At 42.7% G+C, this 25,485-nt stretch overlaps 1 protein-coding gene across 1 annotated transcript; it reads left to right on the top strand.

Moving 5' to 3' along the window:
• The first annotated feature begins 17,782 nt into the window (after positions 1-17,782).
• On the top strand, positions 17,783-21,853 carry LOC115133731 (intestine-specific homeobox-like). Its single transcript, XM_029667216.2, has 3 exons — positions 17,783-18,442; positions 19,474-19,628; positions 21,366-21,853. The coding sequence occupies exons 1-3, from the start codon at positions 18,217-18,219 to the stop codon at positions 21,651-21,653; spliced, it is 669 nt and encodes a 222-aa protein (XP_029523076.1). The 5' UTR covers positions 17,783-18,216; the 3' UTR covers positions 21,654-21,853.
• Positions 21,854-25,485: the final 3,632 nt, after the last annotated feature.

Here is a 25,485-nt window from a genome sequence, read left to right as displayed (position 1 = left end):
AATCATAATTAAGTAGTGCACTATATAGGCAATAGGTTGCCATTTGGGATGTAGCCCAGGTGTAATAAAGCTCCAAGCAGCAGTGGTCTGAGACCAGGAAGTCATCTGACTGAGGCTCTAGTAGAAGCTGACACGTCTCTTCTCCTAACTGGTGGAAAGTACTCTCTTCTCTTCTTCTACCTCTCATTTTCCCCCTTTTCCTTTCTTCTCTGAAACAGAAGCCCTGGAGACCTGATTTCCACTGCTGTCTCTTTCTTCTTTTCTCTCTCTCTCATTCTCTCTCTATTTCTCTCTCTCTCCACCCGTCAGACTGACTCTTTGACTCTGTGCTAGACAGATGAGGTAGAACCTTCTGGCCCTTATATTAGCCTGTATGAGAGGAAAATACCACAGTAACCCACCATTATGCTGGTCTTTTAAATTTCCTCCTTGGGAGGACAAAATAAACTATTATATTATATATTACAGTTGACATATTCAATACAGCATAAACCTGCGCAGCTTGAGATTCAGGCCATGGGGTTTACTAATGTATATAACATTCTACAACACCGCCACAATACTACACATTGTGACAGGGGACATCGATTAGTGAGTGTCACACTATGTGAACACAATCAATCAAATCATTTCACGGGAGAACAAACTTGCAAGGGAAAAAACGTATTGCATAAATGTTATGACACTGCAAAGTGTTGGTATGGCTGCAGGCTGTGTTGCCTTTTACATTTTCTGTAGTATGTAAGTAATGATGCATAGGAATCGTGGAGAGAGAACAGCCATTGATTGTAGTTGGAGGCGTTTTGACATTGTGGCGTTGAGATCTGTTTGTGGACCCTGTTTAGTTTTCTCATAGGTTTCTTCATATTGGAAGAGAAGCAGCATTTAGGGATGGAAATATGTGGATTGTTGGTTTATTAGGTATGCTGTGAAGTCTTCTCTCCATTGACAACAGAGGAACCTTATCGTCAATATAGTATGTTCAACATCAAAGCAAATCTCATGTGTTGTGACAGCCTCAGAGCAGACATAGAAAACACACATACACACACACACACACATGCGCACACACATTTACATTTACATTACATTTAAGTCATTTAGCAGACGCTCTTATCCAGAGCGACTTACAAATTGGTGCTTTCACCTTATGACATCCAGTGGAACAGCCACTTTACAATAGTGCATCTAGGTCTTTTAAGGGGGAGGGAGGGGGGAGAAGGATTACTTTATCCTATCCTAGGTATTCCTTAAAGAGGTGGGGTTTCAGGTGTCTCCGGAAGGTGGTGATTGACTCCGCTGTCCTGGCGTCGTGAGGGAGTTTGTTCCACCATTGGGGGCCAGAGCAGCGAACAGTTTTGACTGGGCTGAGCGGGAACTGTACTTCCTCAGTGGTAGGGAGGCGAGCAGGCCAGAGGTGGATGAACGCAGTGCCCTTGTTTGGGTGTAGGGCCTGATCAGAGCCTGGAGGTACTGAGGTGCCGTTCCCCTCACAGCTCCGTAGGCAAGCACCATGGTCTTGTAGCGGATGCGAGCTTCAACTGGAAGCCAGTGGAGAGAGCGGAGGAGCGGGGTGACGTGAGAGAACTTGGGAAGGTTGAACACCAGACGGGCTGCGGCATTCTGGATGAGTTGTAGGGGTTTAATGGCACAGGCAGGGAGCCCAGCCAACAGCGAGTTGCAGTAGTCCAGACGGGAGATGACAAGTGCCTGGATTAGGACCTGCGCCGCTTCCTGTGTGAGGCAGGGTCGTACTCTGCGGATGTTGTAGAGCATGAACCTACAGGAATGGGCCACCGCCTTGATGTTATTTGAGAACGACAGGGTGTTGTCCAGGATCACGCCAAGGTTCTTAGCGCTCTGGGACGAGGACACGATGGAGTTGTCAACCGTGATGGCGAGATCATGGAACGGGCAGTCCTTCCCCGGGAGGAAGAGCAGCTCCGTCTTGCCGAGGTTCAGCTTGAGGTGATGATCCGTCATCCACACTGATATGTCTGCCAGACATGCAGAGATGCGATTCGCCACCTGGTCGTCAGAAGGGGAAAGGAGAAGATTAATTGTGTGTCGTCTGCATAGCAATGATAGGAGAGACCATGTGAGGTTATGACAGAGCCAAGTGACTTGGTGTATAGCGAGAATAGGAGAGGGCCTAGAACAGAGCCCTGGGGGACACCAGTGGTGAGAGCGCGTGGTGAGGAGACGGATTCTCGCCACGCCACCTGGTAGGAGCGACCTGTCAGGTAGGACGCAATCCAAGCGTGGGCCGCGCCGGAGATGCCCAACTCGGAGAGGGTGGAGAGGAGGATCTGATGGTTCACAGTATCGAAGGCAGCCGATAGGTCTAGAAGGATGAGAGCAGAGAGAGAGAGTTAGCTTTAGCAGTGCGGAGCGCCTCCGTGATACAGAAGAGCAGTCTCAGTTGAATGACTAGTCTTGAAACCTGACTGATTTGGATCAAGAAGGTCATTCTGAGAGAGATAGCGGGAGAGCTGGCCAAGGACGGCACGTTCAAGAGTTTTGGAGAGAAAAGAAAAGAAGGGATACTGGTCTGTAGTTGTTGACATCGGAGGGATCGAGTGTAGGTTTTTTCAGAAGGGTGCAACTCTCGCTCTCTTGAAGACAGGAGGGACGTAGCCAGCGGTCAGGGATGAGTTGATGAGCGAGGTGAGGTAAGGGAGAAGGTCACCGGAGATGGTCTGGAGAAGAGAGGAGGGGATAGGGTCAAGCGGGCAGGTTGTTGGGCGGCCGGCCGTCACAAGACGCGAGATGTCATCTGGAGAGAGAGGGAGAAAGAGGTCAGAGCACAGGGTAGGGCAGTGTGAGCAGAACCAGCGGTGTCGTTTGACTTAGCAAACGAGGATCGGATGTCGTCGACCTTCTTTTCAAAATGGTTGACGAAGTCATCTGCAGAGAGGGAGGGGGGGGGAGGGGGAGGAGGATTCAAGAGGGAGGAGAAGGTGGCAAAGAGCTTCCTAGGGTTAGAGGCAGATGCTTGGAATTTAGAGTGGTAGAAAGTGGCTTTAGCAGCAGAGACAGAGGAGGAAAATGTAGAGAGGAGGGAGTGAAAGGATGCCAGGTCCGCAGGGAGGCTAGTTTTCCTCCATTTCCGCTCGGCTGCCCGGAGCCCTGTTCTGTGAGCTCGCAATGAGTCGTCGAGCCACGGAGCGGGAGGGGAGGACCGAGCCGGCCTGGAGGATAGGGGACATAGAGAGTCAAAGGATGCAGAAAGGGAGGAGAGAAGGGTTGAGGAGGCAGAATCAGGAGATAGGTTGGAGAAGGTTTGAGCAGAGGGAAGAGATGATAGGATGGAAGAGGAGAGAGTAGCGGGGGAGAGAGAGCGAAGGTTGGGACGGCGCGATACCATCCGAGTAGGGGCAGTGTGGGAAGTGTTGGATGAGAGGGAAAAGGATACAAGGTAGTGGTCGGAGACATTCTTCTCCCTGTAGTGAAACCAGAGCTTGGTGCTTCTATTTTACACACACACACACACACACACACACACACACACACACACACACACACACACACTCTTCTCCCTGTATTGAAACCAGAGCTTGGTGCTTCTATTTACACACACACTCACACGCAAATACACGTGCACACACAATCCTCTCAGTGCTGTGAGTAACTCTGAAAATACCATCAAATTGTGTTGCCTGGTGTAATGGTACAGTTTTGTCCCCTCTCTGTTGTTCACTTCCCTTATCTCTCACTGGCTTGTTTTCAACCGAGACCAATGCTAGAAGGAACACATCTCCTTTCTCTTTTCTCTCTCTCTCACCCACTCTCTTTCTCCTCCCTCTACCTCTTTCTCGCTGTCTCCTCCCTCTCTTTATTCTTTGTCTCTCGATTTCTCCTCCTCCTCCTCTCTCTCCCGCGCTCTCTCTCTTCTCCCTCTCACATCCTCAGTTCTCTCTCTCCTTTCCTCTTTCCCTCGCTCTAACAGCGTGGAGTATGACTGCAGCAAGCCACAGTTCCGAGTCCCTCTCCAACCTACCTGCAGCACACACACACACACTGTGATTCGAGACAGCGTCGACCTATGTGCAATGCAGTCTCAAACAACACAACACTCTGAGCACGTCTGGCAAATTTATTTTTCGTGGTCAAAACCAGGGGTTGGAACCAAAAACAAAATCGACTTGTTTTGTTATGAACAGAACCATATTTCTTTTCATTCCGTTCCACTGTTCCGACCACTGTTCGACCCAAAAGAAAGTAAAGGTTTACATCATTCCTTTGTTCTTTTTTTAAAACATTTAATTAGACATTTAATTACTTCAACAATCAGTGTGGATAGAGCAGCTTGCTATGGAGCGGGCAAGCTATTCTTGATGTGCAATGAACAGACAAATGTAGGGCACGAGATGCGACTAAAATTTTGCGGGTGGGGAGAGAGCCAGAGATGGTGGAGGAGGAGGAGGCTTGGCTTGAAGTGCTGGGCATCATGTTATGACATGCATTATCTGAATTAGGCCCACACAATTAGGAGCGGCTTTTATGAAGGCACTTTGAATGTCTTTGAACTTCCGAGAGATGGCTTAAAGGTCGACTTTGGACATGTAAAACTCTGCCCCTTTCTACATTTTCAAACAGAAATGGGGTGTGCCTTTGGTGGTTTGTCGATGTGTCATTCTGGTCAGGCTCGCTGCGTCAATCATATCTAGTTCGTTAGCTAAACCAGCCACCTTAGCTAGCCAGTAACTCTTCCAGTATGTGTTGACGTCATTTCACAGGAGTGGTTTTTGGATGGAAGCATTAGAGATCAGTAAGAAATGGCACTTCTGTAGACAAATATCTTATCCATCCTTTTTTATAAGCATTAAATGGCCTGGTATGATGGTGCTTTGATCCGTTATATGCTGAACAAAAATATAACTGCAACATTCAACAATTTCAAAGATTTGACTGAGTTACAGTTCATATAAGGAAATCAGTCAATTGAAATAAATTCATTAGGCCCTAATCTACAGATTTCACATGACTGGGCAGGGGTGGAGGGCATAGGCCAATCAGAATGAGTTTTTCCCCACAAAAGGGCTTTATTACAGACAGAAATACTCCTCAGCATGCTGTGCTGAGGGAATAAACACACACTCATGCACACACTTAAACACACACACAGTCTTGTATAACTAACCTTGTGGGGACACACAATTCAGTCACATTCAAATGCCTATTTTCCTTAAACCTAACCCTGACCTTAACCCTAAACCTAACCTTAGCTCCTATCCCTAACCCTGAACCTAATTCTTATTCTAACCATAACCCTTAACCCCCCAGAAATAACATTTGACCTTGTGTGGACTAACAAAATGTCCCCAGTTGGTCAAATGTTTGTTTGTTTACTATTCTTGTGGGGACTTGTGATATAGTTAAACACTTACACACACACACACACACACACTAACATGTCAATGATTCAATGGAGGCCACATCATTAAAAACACACGCTAACCTGCAGAGTGACAAATGATCACATCTAAATTTGGAAAGACACGGATACAAGCAGATCTCGAGTCAGATGTTAACAGAATGTGTCATTTAGCCTATTCAAAACAAAAACTGTGTTTCACGTCAGAATGAGGCAGTTCTGATGCCGAAAAATATAGGAAATTCTTGCCTACTTCAACTATATCTTGTTTTATTTTGGCAAAAAAAGTTTGGCTACATGGCAACAAAAACGTACTGAAAACACTACCAAGATTAGAATTGAGTTCAACCACCACCAAGCTACTGCATAATGTAGTTACAGTTTTTAACAATCACTTTGGCACTAATTTCAGAACCTTGTGGTCATTTTTCAAAACTCTAGACACAAAACTCAAAACAGCCATCACTTGTAACACAGGCTGTCCAATGTTCAAAACATTGCATCGTGCATTCATATCTTTAAAGAAACCTTGCACTTGCAGAACCATTGGTTCAAATAACTCATTTATCATGAAATACCATAGGACCATTCATTTAGATCACCCACGCACAAGATACTGATAGTTTCTCTAGTAGTTGTTCGTACAATCATTAAATATTGTAGTACAAAATATGTGATACATGTTTCATTATGCTACTACATGTAAATACACCACTGTAAAAGGACTAGTAGAGAGAATACTACAGACACAGCGGAATCATTGAACAAAATATGAAATTTGTTGATGAAATCCAATAAAATCACAACATTGTTTTTGCTTTGATTCAAAGAAACCAATGGTCAACTGCAGTGTTCCTCACCTGGCTTACTGTAAAAAGCTAAACAAAACATTGATTACTGTACTTCTATATTTCCATCAACCGTGTCTTGTGGATTTGGCCACAGGCTCTCATCCACATCACAATGGATGTTTTCATTAGCCAAACATCTTGGGAAGAATCTTCAGGCGAATCCAGGCCTGACACTGGTCTGCCGTGATGTCATTGCATGTGTCATCCATGGCCTGGAGAAGGGTGGCTTGTTCGTGAGGGTGCCTATCATATACCTTCCAGCTCCATGTGGAGAAAAATTCCTCAATCGGGTTAAGGAAAGGAGAGTATGGGGGTAAGTACAGGGTGGTAAAATGTGGATGGGCCTGTAACCATGCTTGCACCATTTGAGAATGGTGAAACCTGACATTATCCCACACAATGACATAGGTCACACCATCAGCTCTATAGACCTGATTTAGATACTCAATATATAGAGTATATAGAGTAGAGAGCTTTAGATGTTGTTCGACCAAACATTTGAACGGGCAAGATGCGTAATCTAAGCAACTTTGACCCTGGTATGATTGTTGATGCCACACATGGTGATTCCAGCATCTCAGAAACAGCTGCCTTCCTGGGATTTTTATGCACTACAGTCTCTAGAGTTTACAGAGAATGGTGCGAAAAACAAAACACATTCAGTGAGCGGCAGTTCTGTGGGAAAAGCACATTGTTAATGAGAGAGGTCAGAGGACCTCCAGACTCATTCAACCTAACAGAAAGGCCACAAATGCTCAAATAACAGCTGTTTAAAACAGTGGTGTGCAGAAGGGGATATCTTAACGTACAACACTGTGAATAATTCAGGCTGTTGTGGGGGCAAAAAGGGGTCCTACCCAGTACTAGATAGGTGTACCTAAAAAAGTGGCCGGTGAGTGTACTGTAACGGTTTTCGTCTGGTGAAGGAGAAGAGGACCAAAACGCAGCATGGTAAGTGTCCATAATATATTTTAATGAAATATCACTGGACACAGAAAACAAAAAAGAACAAGAGAAATAAATGAAAACCGACACAGTCACGGGTGGAACAAACACTGACACGGAAAAATAATCACCCGCAAAACAGAGGTGGGAAAGGCTACCTAAGTATGATTCTCAATCAGAGACAACGAACGACACCTGCCTCTGATTGAGAACCATACCAGGCCAAACACGCAACATAGAAAAACGAACATAGACTTTCCACCCCAACTCACGCCCTGACCAAACTAAAACAAAGACATAACAAAGGAACTAAGGTCAGAACGTGACATGTACAGTAATGTCAAATCTGAAAACATGGTCTGGAAAAGTGGTACATGGGGCCATAGAAACAGTGTCTGATAAAGAGTGATGATGAAATATAACATGCATAGACAATGTAGTCCAATGTTCCACGGTAATTGGTGTCAATGGATCTCGTTATCCTGAAACTTTCATGATCTAAACATGGAATATTGTTCGTCAGTTTCCATAAAACTATGCATTAAGAGTAACGCAACAGTTACTCATCATTTTGAGCAGTTGTATCAATTGATAGTTAGATCATTGTAATGAAATTAATAGACAGTCATCTCAGATGTAATGTGTGAATTGCATTTTGAAATGGTAATACTTTGATGTCTAGTTGTGTCATTTTGAACAGGTGATTTTAGTTCAATGAACAAATGATCTTAACTTTATGTGTATTGTATCCAAGCAATTGGAAAAAGTGTTAGAGTTTTGAAAAATGTGCATTTTGATCATTGGTTATGAGTTTTGTGTCTAGAGTTTAGAAAAATGACATCAAGTTCCGAAATTAGTTTCAAAGTGATTGTAAAAAACTGTAAAGTACAAGTTCAAATCAAATCCAATCAAATGTATTGGTCACATACTGTCACGTTCTGACCTTAGTTCCTTTGTTTTGTCTTTTGTTTTAGTATGGTCAGGGCGTGAGTTGGGTGGGTTGTCTGTGTTAGTTTGTCTATGATTTTCTATTTCTGTGTTTGGCCTGGTATGGTTCTCAATCAGAGGCAGCTGTCAATCGTTGTCCCTGATTGAGAACCATATTTAGGTAGCTTGTTTTCCATTGTGTTTTGTGGGTGGTTGTTTTCAGTCTTTGTGTGTCTGCATCAGACAGAACTGTTTCGGTTGTTTCTTTGTTGATTTGTTATTCAGTGTTCAGTTTTGATTATTATTAAAAATCATGAACACTTACCACGCTGCACCTTGGTCCTCACCTTCTTCCACCGACGACAGCCGTTACACATACACAGGGTTAGCAGATGTTATTGCGAGTATAGCGATGCAAATTAATTACTTAAAAATCATACAATGTGATTTTCTGGATTTTTGTTTTAGATTCCGTCTCTCACAGTTTAAGTGTAGCTATGATAAAAATTACAGATCTCTACATGCTTTGTAAGTATGAAAACCTACAAAATCGGCAGTGTATCCAATACTTGTTCTCCCCACTGTACATATGAGATGAGAAATGCAAGATATGTAAACATTATTAAAGTGGCATTATTAAAGTGACTACTGATCCATTTAATAAAGTTTAATAATTAATAAAGTGGCCAATGATTTCAAGTCTGTATGTAGGCAGCAGCCTCTTTGTGTTAGTGATGGCTGTTTAACAGTCAAATGGCCTTGAGATAGAAGCTGTTTTTCAGTCTCTCAGTCCCAGCTTTGACGGGGTGAACAGGCAATGGCTCGGGTGGTTGTTGTCCTTGATGATCTTTTTGGCCTTCCTGTGACATCGGGTGGTGTCGGGGTCCTGGAGAGCAGGTAGTTTTCCCCCAGGTGATGCGTTGTGCAGACCGCACCACCCTCTGGAGAGCCTTGCGGTTGTGGGCGGTGCAGTTGCCATACCAGGCAGCCCGACAGGATGCTCTCAATTGTGCATCTGTAAAGGTTTGTGAGGGTTTTAGGTGTCAAGCCAAATTGTTTCAGCCTCCTGAGGTTGAAGAGGTGCTGTTGCGCCTTCTTCACCACGTTGTCTGTGTGGGTGGACCACTTCAGTTTGTCTGTGATGAGGGGGGCTCACTCTGCTGTTTCCTGAAGTCCATGATCATCTCCTTTGTTTTGTTGACGTTGAGTGAGAGGTTGTTTTCCTGACACCCCACTCCGAGTGCCCTCACCTCCTCCCTGTAGGCTGTTTCGTCGTTGTTGGTAATCAAGCCCACTACTGTTGTATCGTCTGTTGTGTCGTCATCACTTGATGATTGAGTTGGAGGCATGCATGGCCACGCAGTGTGATGGCGATTGCATCGTCTGTGGACCTATTGGGGTGGTATGCAAATTCAAGTTGGTCTAGGGTGACTGGTAATGTGGAGGTGATATTTAGTTCAGTTACCGTTGCCTTTTTGGGTCAAGGAACAATGGTGGCATTCTTGAAGCATGTGGGGACAGCAGACTGGGATAGGGAGAGATTGAATGTGTCCGTAAACACAACAGTATCGGTTTGAGGGGGGATATACATGGCTGTGACAATAACCAACGAGAATTCTCATGGGCGATGATATTTTCAGCATTTGATTGTGATTAATTCTAGGTCAGGTGAACAAAAGGACTTGAGTTCCTGTATGTTGTTACGATTACATCATGAGTCATTAATCATGAAGCATACCCCCCACCCTTCTTCTTCTCAGAGATATTAATTTCTGTCGGCGCGACGCATAAAGAATCCTGGTGGCTGTACCGACTCCAACAACATGTCCCAAGAGAACCATGTTTCCATGAAACAGAGTATGTTACAATCCCTGATATCTCTCTGGAAAGCAACCCTTGCCCTAATTTTGTCTACCTTGTTATCTAGAGACTGGACATTGTCGAGTTTTATACTCGGAAGCGGTGGGTGATGTGCACGCCTCCAAAGTCTGACCAGGAGCCCGCTTCGTCTACCTGTTCTGCGGCGATGTTGTTTTGGGTTGGCCTCTGGAATCAGATCACATGCCCTGGGTGGTGGTGCGAACAAAGGATCCGCTTCGGGAAAGTTGTATTCCTGGTCGTAATGTTGGTAAGTTGACGTCGCTCTGATATCCAATAGTTCTTCCTGGCTGTATGTAATAACACAATTTTCTGGGCTAATGCAAGAAATAATACATTAAAAAACTAAATACTGTATAGTTTCCTAAGGACTAGAAGCGAGGCGACCCTCTCTGTCGGTGCCATGTTGCTACTGGTTGAACTACAGTACATGAAGTTCACTATTCCCCAACACTGGTATGCAAATGGCATGGTATGTGTGTGCGTGCGCATCCGATGTGTGTGTGTTGGATTTGATGAGATGAGTCGGGGACTGAGCTCAGTCCTACGTGGGCCTTACAGTACAGTTAATCCCTGACTCTGGTTCCAACTCACTGACTGTCTGCATCTCTCTCACTCGCTAAGTCTCTCTCTCTACACCTATTTCTCTTTCTCTACAGCTCTTTCTCGCTACACCTCTCTCTCTCTACACCCTTCTATCTTTCTCTCTCTGTCTTTCCATCTCTTTCTTTCTCTTTCTCCGAATCCCAAGTCTCCAATTGAGCAGCACTCCTCAGAGTGAATTTCATAAAAATAAAAATGGTAAAAGTTATCCTTTTTAGTAAAACTATGCTAAATATAATCACGTCAACAAATAATGTATTATAGTTTTTCCCAATTGTTAACACATGTTTGGGAAGCTACATCTCATACTCAAAACTCTAAACACAAAACAGTTAGCCAATTTCCCCAAACCCCACAGACATCTTGCAAAATGAAACACAGCAAACAAAGTCATGTACTCCCTGCTCAGAATAGAACTCTGCCTACAAGACACCCACACACAGCAAATGAATCTAACTTAGTGACAACCCGAGATCACACTAATGACAGGTTCAAAACACTAATATGAGAAACTATTTCAGTGTAGAGACTAAGATGTTGTTATACCGTATATTGTTTGTGTCAAACTCAAATAAGAAATAAACACAAATTTAAAAAATGTGGTTTTATATTTCAACATGACTCAATACATGTCAAACAGCATACTGTAAGCACACAGTAAAAATCTTAAATCAAGAAACAAGTACGAAAACAAAATCAGTCATGTCTGTTGTTTAGGTCCAGCCACAGTTTTTCATCAACATCACAAGCGATATTCTCCTCGGCCAGACAGCGGGGGAAATATCTTCTGGCATGACGCATCAACCCCTGACAGGAGTCTGCTGGAACGTCACCACAGGCCATTGCCTGAGGATGGGCCATATGTTCATGGGGTGTGTGATCATACACCTTCCGCCGCCACGCTAAAAACGACTCCTCAATGGGGTTGAGAAAGGGGAGGTGGGAGATGTAAACCAGTAAACCTGGGATGGTCATGGAACCAGTTGTGGACCTGAGCATGCCGTTGTCTCAAATTAGAACGTACATTTGCTACTCAGGATCACCTGGACCTCTTTGCTCTGTCTGGAAAAAGATTGTCATGTAAAGGTGTTCAGGAAATGAAAGAAATAGGCAGTGTTGTATGGTCCAAGGGTGGCATTGTGGCTCATAGCTGCGCATATGGTGGCATTTCCCTCCGCGCTGGCCATGTACCTCAACGATGGCGCGTTGACCAATGATGTTCCTTCCTCTCCTCCTCATCTGTGCTAAATTGAATCCAGCCTCATCTATGAATAATAGTTCCTAGGGGATGGGACTTGCATCCAACTCCATGATTCTCTGAAATGACAGTAAATACTGTAATTGCTGTGTAGTAAAGTTCACTGGCAACATACATGAGTCTCTAATGTTTCAAGAGAGGAATACTAGTACATTACTTACTTGCACATGTCGTACCGTTTATCCTTCGCTCGTTGGGAATTCATTTCAAATGGGTCTGTGGATCTGCTTCCTCCGAAAGGTCGTGTTTCTTAAGGATGGTTATAAGCTCACTCTGATGTTATGGAAGATGGCAGTGTATTCAATAATCTGTTGTTGGTCTGTAAATAGACACGTTCTATAAAGACAAAATAGCATCCAGCACAGTAAACACTACAGAATTAGAGTATACGAGATAAATGTGACAGGTTAAAGGACATATTCATAGCCTGTTATACATTGAAAAGTATTAGTAAGTTCATAGTATGTGAGGATCTTAAAACATCTAAGGTTAAAAATATGCATTCAGTATTAGTTGATAGAGATTGATAACATTCATATAATTGTGTTAAAGTTAAAATCTGTCAAAGGGTACGAATTGTGAGAGTAATGTGTAAACGTTATATTGATTACTTTATTTTGTAGTGCATAAAAGTGTTAATCTGTGATCTACGAAATGTTCTTAATCTATGAGCCGGAGATCGATTGCTCTGGTCTCCACCCATATTCCTGGGGAATATCGCAGTCTTTTCTCATTGAACTATACGTTGAATTGAGAATACAACACCGTATCACTGTCGTGATTATTTCTCCCCTGTTTTCAGGTACTTTATTGATGATAAAAATAGTAATTTAAATGTTATAACTAGCGAACATGTCAAGAGTGTTTAAGGTGTATTTTAGTAACGTCTTGAGGAAGTTAGAGTTAAGTTTGAAGAGAGTAATATTAGCCCTGCTCGGTTGAAGTGAAGGATAGCATCGTACTGAGAGTAGCTGCCATTTTATGTTGATTGTGAATGAACATGCGTGTTGGTAATAAGATATTTTGCTGTGTTATTTGTATAATGGGTTTTCTGTTATGTAATGTGTTACTTTTGTGAAATGATTGAACTATACGTTGAATTGAGAATACAACACCGTATCACTGTCGTGATTATTTCTCCCCTGTTTTCAGGGGCGTAACATAAACATGTCACAAAGTCGTATAGCTCCCAATGTTATACATACAGAAAAAACATGAAACATTGACTTTGTTTCCCCTTACAGTATGTATTGGAATCTACAGTCTTTACTGTGCTTTACGTTGTACTGTTGTCAAGTAATAAAAGGAGTAGATAGGTATGTACTGCAGACATTGGACCTATTCTCATCTTGGAACATCCAGATGATGAATGCTATGGTGAAGCTGCTCAGATTGGGCTGCACTCTCTGCCCAGTCCCTCTCAAGGTCAAGGCATGGTTGACCCCAAGGTCCACCACAGTCGCCCGAATTTCATCAGAGATGACTCTCCTTGTTCCAGGTCTTCCTCCACCTCTATATGTTACTTTATGATAGGTTTCAATATTTTATCCGTTTACTGATCTATTACGTTCGACTGCTTTAGTTTGATATGTTACGTTTGGTATGGTTACATAAGACAGTAGGATACTTAAGGCAAAAACCTTCTTTTTTAAGCGTGTTTGGAGGGTGGTTGGTTGCACATGACGTCTACTGTTACAAACCCAAAGGTTGCTTGTTTGAATCTCGTCACGGACAACTTTAGCATTTTAGCTAATTAGCAACTACTTACTACTTTTTTAGCTACTATGCAACTACTTAGCATGTTAGCTAATACGTCTCCTAACCCTAACCTTAGCCCCTAACCTATTGTAGCATATCATACTTAAGCAGTCGAATGTAATATATCGCTAAACAGGTCAAAGCAAACTGGTGCAATCAAGATGTAGGATACACTTCGTCCTACAATTCGTAATATATTGTGTGACTGCAATTACATTTGTAGGCCAATGTCATTTAATCTAATGTAAAGTAACATATCATACTAAATGGAGTCGCATGGATTTGACAAAAATATAATACGTTTTGCTCTGAGACCAGGTTGCTCTCTCTCTCTTCCCCCTGTAAGACAGTATCATGTGATAACACAAGTACTCTACTCCTCTAACCTCTCTCTTTATTTCTCTCTCTCTCTCTGGCCTCACCCATTATCATCCAACTACTACGCACTATTCAGAATTATTATATCTACTACATGGAGGGAAAGGAGAGAGAGAGACTAAGAGATGAGAGACAGTCCCTCATTCACTGCTATCTATCTCTCTTGAGACAAGGGACAGAAGGGTTGAGAAAGAGAGAACTCCATTGAGAAGCCTGTGCAGCCTCACTAGGCCAATGCAATCTATTTGTGAATCTGGGGGCCTGGTGATAGGACATCTGCTCCTTTCTGCATTGATTAGTTTGCCTGGTCAGACAAAACTGGATGATGATGTAACAGTGAGGACAAATGGAGAATGTGGGATCATGTATGAAATGTCCAAATCAAATTTGATTTGTCACATACGCATGGTTAGCAGATGTTACAGTAATGTGAGTGTAGCGAAATGCTTGTGCTTCTAGTTTCGACAATTCAGTAATATCTAACAAGTAATGTCTTTATTCTTTTGGAACTGTTGTGAGTGTAATGTTTACTGATAATTTGTTATTGTTTATTTAACTTTTGTACTTCACTTGCTTTGGCAATGTTAAAAATATGTTTCCCATGCCAATAAAGCCCTTGAATTTACAGATTTTCTCAATTGCTAAAACACTAAAACCCATTGGCTGAACAAAGTTCTCAGTTGCCTGGACTCATTTAGCTAATTATGCAGTCTGTTGTCAATACCTTAAACCATTTCACATGATAAAACACAATTTGCAGATCTCACTTAGACTTTTCAGCAAAACTCTAAACACATTCTCATTCTCAAAACACATTCTGCACTCTAATGCACATGTCATCCATACTGGTAAACACAAGTGGCAACAATCAAATACAAATAGAGAACATATGTCATTGATTGAACACAACCACTCAAAATGGATTTAACCTGTTTCAAATGATGCGACACAACCAATATAAGCCAGTTCAGAAAGCAAACAGGTTGTTGAAGGTGGGAAGGAGAAAGTCTGAGAATGGATACTGTAGTACAGTGCATTGTAGGCTGTATACTGTACAATGGACAAATTGTATGGCCCTGAACATTGTGCTTTCCATTTATTAACAGTACTGACTGCTCACTAGATTTTGACTGGTTGCAGGTTCATATCAACAAAGAACAAGAATTACAGTATCACAGAGACAAAGGACAAGTTTGTGAGATGCAGGGTACAGTACTGTAAAAATAGGGGTACAAGGAGGAGGAAGAACAAAAAACAAATTTCTGATCAATGTTGAGCTACTATGATAGAACATGTTTTCGTTCATCAAAAGACAATGACGGAAAAATATGAATATTTTTTTAGATTAAAATGTACTTCTCCCTGAGAATTGTATGTTTTGAACAATGTGTTTTCTATTTTTCGGTTTATTGTTTACTGACTGCTTGAGAGTGTATATCATTTTGATCACTTTGTTTATGATTTGAGAGCAGTGTTTGATTTTGAACACAGGTAAAAACTGTTTTGAGGTGAATGTTTCATTTTGCAAGAGGAGTCAGAGGTTATGTAAATAGTGCTTGAAGATGAGGTTTTGTGTTGAATGAATGAGAGAAGCACAGAGAGAGAAGAGGAGCACAGAGAGAGAAGAGGAGCACAGAGAGAAGAGGAGAGAGGAGCACAGAGAGAGAAGAGGAGCACAGAGAGAAGAGGAGAGAGGAGCACAGAGAGAGAAGAGGAGCACAGAGAGAGAAGAGGAGCACAGAGAGAAGAGGAGAGAGGAGCACAGAGAGAGAAGAGGAGCACAGAGAGAAGAGGAGAGAGGAGCACAGAGAGAGAAGAGGAGCACAGAGAGAAGAGGAGAGAGGAGCACAGAGAGAGAAGAGGAGCACAGAGAGAGAAGAGGAGCACAGAGAGAGAAGAGGAGCACAGAGAGAGAAGAGGAGCACAGAGAGAGAAGAGGAGCACAGAGAGAAGAGGAGAGAGGAGCACAGAGAGAGAAGAGGAGCACAGAGAGAAGAGGAGAGAGGAGCACAGAGAGAGAAGAGGAGCACAGAGAGAAGAGGAGAGAGGAGCACAGATGATAAGCTTCTGCTAAAGATGTTCCTTCCTGCCCCGACTAGTCCAAGTGATTAATGACATTCTCTCTCTCTCTTCTCTGTTTTAGCACAGTGGACACTGCCTCTCCGAGTGTAGTTGGAGTGAGCTATGGTGGTTTGGTGTATTAGGCTGCCATCTAGAGGTGCAGTAATTGTAAGAACACAATTGTTATTCAGGACCATCTTTCTCTCCAAAATATCCACCCAGAATTTTAGATGTATCACTTTGGATGGAGCAGGAACATCCATCTCCTACTTTACCACACACACACACACACACACACACAGACAGATACACACACACACAGATACACACACACACACTCCCCCATGCATCCTTAACAGAAGAAATACTCCCCCCTCCACTCTCTCTCTGAAATATATATGAATACACTTCCCACATTGCTTTTCCCAAAACAACTTTTCTCTTTCCTCTCTCTACTTTATTCTGTGTTTCCAGACTGAGTCCCTAAGTAGGAAGTAGCTCCCAAAGTTCCTGTGGGGTTCTGGGAATCAGCTCTGTGTAACATTTTTATTTGATTTAACCTTTATTTAACAAGGCAAGTCAGTTAACAACAAATTCTTATTTACAATGACGGCCTACACCTGCCAAACCCGGATGACGCTGGGCCAATTGTGCGCCGCCCTTTGGTACTCCCAATCACGGACGGTTGTGATACAGCCTGGAATCAAATCAGGGTGTCTGTAGTGATGCCTTTACCACTGAGATGCAGTGCCTTAGACCGCTGCGCCACTCGGGAGCCCAACATGACTAGTAACATAATTTCCTGGACGCCTGTTGTAGTCTTGTCTTATAGATACAAGAGACAGAGTAGAACTCATTTTAATTGTGTTAGAAGGGCTCCATAAACAGTGACTTTCTTTCTAATGACCACATGGAGGTGCTATAAAAACCCAGCTAAGTCAGGTCCTAACTGCAGAGCCTATCACTGGAAAGAGGGTGCATCTCAAACATCTAAATTGGCTTCCTCTCCTCCTCTCCTTGTCTCCCCTTCTTATGCCTTGAAGGAGACTAGACGAATAGTCTAAAAAGCAGCATAACAATGTTTACCTATCAGGTGTTCGCCCCAAACAGAACAAATCTTCCATATGGGTGCAAAGGAATGAGAGAAGATGAGGAGAGGAGGAGAGGAAGCCCATTTAGACTATTGATACGCAGCCAGAGTTCACCAAAAGGCCACCAACTATTCCGTAGATAGATAGTGTTATTAAGTCAGCTAATTGTGCATTGTAAACCAACACAACACGTAAACACATGAGCCAAAACGCTATTATGATCAATGAGCACGTTGATCTTTTCTGGGCTTTTCTAGTAGCCCCAGCCTCATTATGAGGTATCATTCATTTGGACTCATTTTGTAATTAAACACAATGACACCTCGGAAAATGGAATATCATTTTGGGGATGTTTATGAGTTTGGCAAAGAGGTTCAGCTGGCTTACTCTGGTTGCTAAATCTCTTTCTGCTGTGGCCAACTTTGTGGCACGTCAACAACAAAGAATTTGGCCCGAGCAGAAACAGAATGCTACCCTTTATAACTTAGCTACACTCCTAAGTCTTTCATGATCAAATGATAATCTTCAAAGTTTTCTCCACATTGAATGAGAACAGTCAGCTGTCAAGGTAAAGGAGTTTATGGCAGTGTGTGAGTTACACAGTAAACCTGCTCCTCCTTCTATTGATCCTAATGATCCACTGCATTAGCCTACAAACCCTATCTGTCTTTACCTGGGGACACAGTTATGACACCTGATAGGAGTTACATGACAGCGAGGTAGAGAGACTAGGAAGGAAGATAGACGGACAGAAATCGACCTACGGCGAGAGAACAGGCTGGACAGAAAGAGACACGGAGAGACAGACAGACAGAAGGAGGTATATAGATACAAAGGGAGGAAGAGAGAGACCGAGAGGAAGAGAGCGATAGAACAAGACAGTGAGAGAGAGACACACACACACACAGAGAGCGAGAGAGAAGCAAGTCTGAATTCTAGACTACAGACAACCAGTGAGAGGACCAGGAGGTGTAACAAAGGAGAGAGTTGTACCCCGTCTACAGAGCTCTGATTCGCAGGCTGGGTCACCCTCTACGGAGGAGCCTGGAAGTCAGTGGAGGGGAACCAGATAGGCCGGCGGTGCAGGATATGTCAGTGCACCATGGAGGCCCACAGAGACAGACTCCAGAGTGTGTGTCCCTCCCCAAGGTGTTGTCTCACTCCATCGAGCGGATCCTGAGGAGAGCACCGTGTCTGGATGGGGAGGAGAGGAGGGGCGGCGGAGAGGAGGAGAGAGGGAGCATGGCGGGAGAGACGGGGTCTGTGTGTGTGAAGACCCCCGCTGAGCAAGAGCCTAAAGTCAACAGATGCCCAGGTGTGTTTAGTCAGTGGTTCCAAAGGCTCAGTTTGTCGGAGCACAGTGTGGATTTGATGAACTGTATGCTGCGGTTTTGATCAAAGTATCTGCTAAATGACCTTATTAGTAGCAGTAGAAAACTTCAATATCCAAAATACAAGGGGGGGAGGACTAATTTCAATGAAGCAAGATCAATAGATAAGGACATTATATATTCAATAGTGTAGATTGTGTTTCTTGTGCTACAGCCTTCTAAACTGTAGAGTTTAACTCAGAGTTTGGAAACAGAGAAAGTAAATGGCATTGTGACAGTATTGCATGAGGAACGAATGCTTTATATTTGATTTGAAGAAGGTTTAAGTGTGTTCTGGCTAAGTATTTCTATCCTCTCCAGTGTACTAAAGCTCAGTTACTGCAGAGGCAAGAGTCAGAGGTTGTTTTATGGTTTCGTGCTTTTTTTTCTACCCTTTTATATGGTGCTGCTTTGATGTTGATTTTGAAAAAATGTCTTGTTAGTGATTCATAAATGCTCAATGCTCCGTCTTTTCTAAAAGCCGCTTAGAGAATTGGATTACTTCAAATTCCATTCTGGAGGAGCATAAAAAAAAAAACGACAATAAACAAAACAATTATGATTAGAAATACACTTGAGACACGGTAATGGGAATTACTGTATAGCTGTGGGTTGTTTTAACCTTTACTTAAGGACAAATATGTTCTGCAAATGTGTTACCGCCTGTATATTTAGTGCACAAATAATAACTTATTTCCTGTCATAACCGTTTCTGTAACTGTCAAGGTCTAATTGTATTTGGATAGTTACCTGTAAATACTGTAGACTTTAAGTGCCACATTTAGCTAAACGGCCAAACACATTTACAGAGTTTGCTAAATATCCGCTTTCCATTTCGAAAGCAATAAATTGTGTGTGTGTGTGTGTGTGTGTGTGTATATATGTTTTGTGTGTGTGTGTGTGTGTGTGTGTGTATATATATATGTGTGTGTGTGTGTGTTTTGTTTTGTTTTGTTTTGTTTTGTTTTGTTTTGAGTAGAGTCACGGAGCAGCAGTCGGCGGGTGCGAACCACATTCACCTTGGCCCAGCTAGAGGTGCTAGAAAGGTCCTTCCAGGAGAGCCAATACCCTGACATATATTCCAGAGAACTACTGGCCTCCCAAACACAGCTGTCAGAGGCACGAGTACAGGTAAGTACACTACTGTGTGTATTTGTGCGCGTGTGTGTTGCGCATGCATTTCTGTGTGTTTGGTTGGTTTCTTGATGGTCCTCTAACATACAGTGAGCACCATATTTCATTGGACAGTGACCCTTTTTGGGTTATTTTGGTTCTGTACTCTGGCACTTTGAGTTTGAAAGGATACAATGACAATGAGGGTGAAGTGCAGACAGTCAGCTTAAATTTGAGGGTATTTTCATACATATCGGATGAACAATTTAGAAACGATAGAAGCTTTTGTACATAGTCCCCCCCATTTTTGGGCATCAAAAAACATTGGACAGTTTAACATAATGTAGAATAAAGTGGTCATTGTAAATATTTGGTTGCATATCCTCTGCATGCAATGACTGCTTGAAGTCTGCGATGCATCGACATCACCAGACGCTGGGTATCTTCCCTGGTGATGCTCTGCCAGGCCTGTACTGCAGCCATCTTCAGTTCCTGCTTGTTTCGGAGACTTATTGCCTTCAGTCTCCTCTTCAGCATGTAAAATGCATGTTCAATTGGATTCAGATCCGGCGATTGACTCGGCCAGTCAAGGATTTTCCACTTTCTGGCCATCAAAAACCCCTTCGTCGCTCTAGAAGTATGTTTAGGCCCATTGTCGTGTTGCATGATGAAGTGCAGTCCAATGAGTTTGGAGGCATTTGGTTTTATCTGAGCAGAAAAAATATATCTGTCGACTTCAGAATTCAGTGTTCTACTTCTGTCTGCAGTCACATCATCGATGAAGACTAGTGAGCCTGTTCCACTGGCAGCCATACAGGCCCAAGCCATAACACCCCCTCCACCATGTTTCACAGATGAGGTGGTATGCTTTGGATCATGGGCATGTCTTTTTCTTCTCCACACTTTCCTCTTTCCATCACTCTAGTACATGTTAATCTTTGTCTCATCTGTCCACAGTACTTTTTCCCCCAGAACTCTTGGGGCTCTTTTAGGTGCTTTTTAGCAAACTATATTCTCGCCTTTCTGTTCTTCAGGCTCATCAGTGGTTTGCATCTTGTAGTGTATCCTCTGTAGTCCTGCTGGTGTAGTTGTCTACGTATGGTAGACTGACACATCTACACCTGTATCCAGGAGAGTGTTTTTGATCTGTTGGGCTGTTGTTAGGGGGGTTTTCTTCACCATAGAGAGTATTCTCCAGTCATCCAATACAGTGGTCTTCCTCAGTCTACCGGGTCTTTTGATATAATTGAGTTCACCGGTTGTTTTTTTCTTGTTAATGATGAACCAAACTGTTGACTTGGGCACGCCGAGGCATTTTGCAATGTTCCTGATTGATTGATTTTCATTTCCGAGCCTTATGACGGCCAGCTTCATTTGCATCGACACTGCTGTCTTCCTCATGTTGTCACACCCCAACAACAACCTTCAAAGGCAATAGCAAAGTCTAGAATCAATACTATTCATCAACAGCTCTCCTGCATTCACTAACGACACAAATGAATACACCTGCCTAACGACACACATCTGTGAAGCCAACTCAACAAATACTTGTAGTACCTTAAAATGGGTGGACCATGTACAAAAGGTGCTGTCATTTCTAAACGGTTCATCCGATATGTATGAAAATACCCTCAAATTAAAGCTGACAGTCTGCACTTCACCCCTAGAGTACAGAACCAAAATAACAAAAAATGGTCACTGTCCAATGATTTATGGTGCTCACTGTATCTGCTGTGTGTTGTCATCCTGACCCAGATATGGTTCCAGAACCGCCGGGCCAAGTGGAGGAAGACTGGAGCTCTGGGAGAGAGCAGAGGATTGGACAAACGCTTAGACATCAACCAACAGCCTGAAAGGATAGTGCCGCTTCCTCCCCTGATTGGATCCCTCCAAACCAGGCCACACCCACTACGGCACAAGCTCTTCATCTCCAGGCCACCCTACCATCCCATTGGTGTTTACCAGAACTTCCAGCCCAAGCTCCACCCAGCCCTGGTACCCTACTCTGAGCCCTACCTGCTTCCCCTCCCAGCCCAGTCCTAGTTGACCCCAATGACACACACCATACCTGGACACACACTCAGCTGACAGACGAACACACCGGATGTCTTGTATGTCCAATATGTCTGTCCCTGTACATATGTGTTTTCTGCACGTGAAACAATTCTACTCATACAGAAATCTGCTATTTTCATTAATTTCATACAAAGTATCATAAATAAAGGTCTTCAGTCTGAGCATGATTAGCTGAATCAGGTGTGTTATTGTAGGGCTGGAATGAAACACCCAGTAGAGGTCTCCAGGACCAGAGTGGGAGAGTTGGAGACACATGTCTCAGACTGATCCTGGGTTCTCTGGGATTCTGAGAAACACTCAGACTCAGTCATCATCCTCAGTGTTACGTCACTTCCAGGGTCAACCATATAGTTCCTTGGATCTGATTAGTCCTCTCAAAGGGTAAAGTAGTTTATGTGATATGATTAATAGGACAATGTTCTGGAGTCGTTGAACAATGAACATTTATGGGTGACGATTGCCAAGGAGACCATTATATATTATCATAAGGTATTTATAGTAGAAACTCAATAAATTACATATAGCCCACACATACGGTGCCAGGGTTTGAGAGAAAGATAGAGAGAGAAATAAAGAGTGAGAGAGAGAGAGAAATAAAGAGTGAGAGAGAGAGAAATAAAGAGAGAGAGAGAGAGAGAGAGAAATAAAGAGAGTGAGAGAGAGAGAAATAAAGAGTGAGAGAGAAATAAAGAGTGAGAGAGAAAGAGTGAGAGAGAGAGAGAGAGAAATAAAGAGTGAGAGAGAGAGAAATAAAAGAGTGAGAGAGAGAGAGAAATAAAGAGAGTGAGAGAGAGAGAGAAATAAAGAGAGTGAGAGAGAGAGAGAAATAAAGAGAGTGTGAGAGAGAGAAATAAAGAGAGAGAGAGAGAAATAAAGTGAGAGAGAGAGAAATAAAGAGTGAGAGAGAGAGAAATAAAGAGTGAGAGAGAGAGAAATAAAATGAGAGAGAGAGAAATAAAGTGAGAGAGAGAGAAATAAAAAGTGAGAGAGAGAGAAATAAAGAGTGAGAGAGAGAAATAAAGAGTGAGAGAGAGAGAAATAAAAGAGAGAGAGAGAAATAAAGAGTGAGAGAGAAATAAAGAGTGAGAGAGAGAGAGAAATAAAGAGTGAGAGAGAGAGAAATAAAGAGAGAGAGAGAGAAATAAAGAGTGAGAGAGAGAGAAATAAAGAGTGAGAGAGAGAGAAATAAAGAGTGAGAGAGAGAGAGAAATAAAGAGTGAGAGAGAGAGAAATAAAGAGTGAGAGAGAGAGAAATAAAGAGTGAGAGAGAGAGAAATAAAGAGTGAGAGAGAGAGAAATAAAGAGAGTGAGAGAGAGAAATAAAAGAGAGAGAGAGAGAAATAAAGAGTGAGAGAGAGAGAAATAAAGAGAGTGAGAGAGAGAAATAAAGAGTGAGAGAGAGAGAGAAATAAAGAGAGTGAGAGAGAGAGAAATAAAGAGTGAGAGAGAGAGAAATAAAGAGTGAGAGAGAGAGAAATAAAGAGAGTGAGAGAGAGAAATAAAGAGAGTGAGAGAGTGAGAGAGAGAGAGAGAGAGAGAGAAATAAAGAGTGAGAGAGAGAGAAATAAAGAGAGTGAGAGAGAGAAATAAAGAGTGAGAGAGAGAAATAAAGAGTGAGAGAGAGAAATAAAGAGAGTGAGAGAGAGAAATAAAGAGAGTGAGAGAGAGAAATAAAGAGAGTGAGAGAGAGAAATGAGTGAGAGAGTGAGAGAGAGAGAGAGAGAGAGAGAGAGAGAGAGAGAGAGAGAGAGAGAGAGAGAGAGGAGGGGGGTTATTTCAGATGATATGGGGCCTATAAAAGGGATACTGTGTTGAGATTTCAAATTATTACTCAATTGGTTTATTGCACTCTACATATATGGTACTACCTTATCTTAATTCACCTGGGGTGAATCTGAGGGCAGGGCATGTGTACAGTCATTATCTGAGACAGACACATACACACACACACACTACCAGGTGTAGAGTCATCATAAAACAATTGTGTAAGATGGTTCAATGTTTCAGTGTTGCAGACAGAAATAGAGTAGATCAGTAGATCTCTGAGAATTATGTTTTTAACTGCAAGTTCTGGAAATGTCATCCCAACTGAACACATGATCATCTACAGTGCCATGCAAAAGTACTCATCCCTTCCTCTTGAAAGATGGATTGGACCAAAGCGCAGCGTGGAAAGTGTTCATGATTTTTAATACCGAACTCCGACAAAACAACAAAATACAAAACAGAACGTAAAGTTCTGCAGGGCTAGACAGCAACTATGCAAAAACAAGATCCCACAATCTAAGGTGGGAAAAAGGGCTGCCTAAGTATGATCCCCAGTCAGAGACAACGATAGACAGCTGCCTCTGATTGGGAACCATACCCGGCCAACAAAGAAATAGAAAAACTAGAATGCACACCCAAATCACACCCTGACCTAACCAAATAGAGAAATAAAAAGGCTCTCTAAGGTCAGGGCGTGACACTTGGCAGTTTTCCAATTTTGTTGCATTACAACCTGTAATTTAAATCGATTTTTATTTGGATATTCATGTAATGGATATACACAGATAGTCCAAATTGGTGAAGTGAAATGAAAATAATAACTTGTTTCAAAAAAATACAAAACATTTCAACAATCGAAAAGTGGTGTGTGCATATGTATTCTCTCCTTTTGCTATGAAGCACCTAAATAAGATCTGGTGCAACCAATCACCTTCAGAAGTCACATAATAAGTTAAATAAAGTGCCCCTCTGTGCAATCTAAGTGTCACATAATCTGTCACATAATCTCAGTATACATACTCCTGTTCTGAAAGGCCCCAGAGTCTGCAACACCACTAAGCAAGGAGCACCACCAAGCAAGCGGCACCATTAAGACCAAGGAGCTGTCCAAACAGGTCAGGGAGAAATACAGATCAGGGTTGGGTTATAAAAAAAATATCCGAAACTTTAAACATCCCACAGAGCACCATTAAATCCATGATTAAAAAATGGAAAGAATATGGCACCACAACAAACCTTCCAAGAGAGGGCCCCCACCAAAACTCACAGACCAGACATGGAGGGCATTAATCAGAGAGGCAACAAAGAGACCAAATATAACCCTGAAGGAGCTGCAAAGCTCCACAGCGGAGATTGGTTTATCTGTCAATAGGACCACTTTAAGCCGTACACTCCACAGAGCTGGGCTTTATGGAAGAGTGACCAGAAAAAAAGCCATTGCTTAAAGAATAAAATCAGCAAACACGTTTGGTGTTTGCCAAACGGCATGTGGGAGACTCCCCAAACATATGGAAGAAGGAACTCTGGTCAGATTTTTGGCCATCAAGAAAAATGCTACATCTGGCGCAAACCCAACACCTCTCATCACCCCGAGAACACCATCCCCACAGTGAAGCATGGTGGTGGCAGCATCATTCTGTGGTGATGTTTTTCATTGGCAGGGACTGTGAAACTGGTCAGAATTGAAGGAATGATGGATGGCACTAAATACAGGGAAATTCTTGAGGGAAACCTGTTTCGGTCTTCCAGAGATTTCAGACTGGGACGGAGGTTCACCTTCCAGTAGGACAATGACCCTAAGCATACTGCTAAAGCAACACTCGAGTGGTTTAAGGGGAAACATTTAAATGTATTGGAATGGCCTAGTTCAAAGTCCAGATCTCAATCCAACTGAGAATCTGTGCTATCTTAAAGACTGCTGTACACCAGTGGAACCCATCCAACTAGAAGGAACTGGAGCAGTTTTGCCTTGAAGAATGGGCAAAAATCCCAGTGGCTAGATGTGCTAAACTTATAGAGACATACCCCAAGA

Source organism: Oncorhynchus nerka, linkage group LG8 (genome assembly GCF_034236695.1).
Source record: "Oncorhynchus nerka isolate Pitt River linkage group LG8, Oner_Uvic_2.0, whole genome shotgun sequence".
Lineage (NCBI taxonomy): Eukaryota > Metazoa > Chordata > Actinopteri > Salmoniformes > Salmonidae > Oncorhynchus > Oncorhynchus nerka.
Note: the sequence above shows the minus strand (reverse complement) of the source record. Positions and strands in the feature narration are given on the sequence as shown.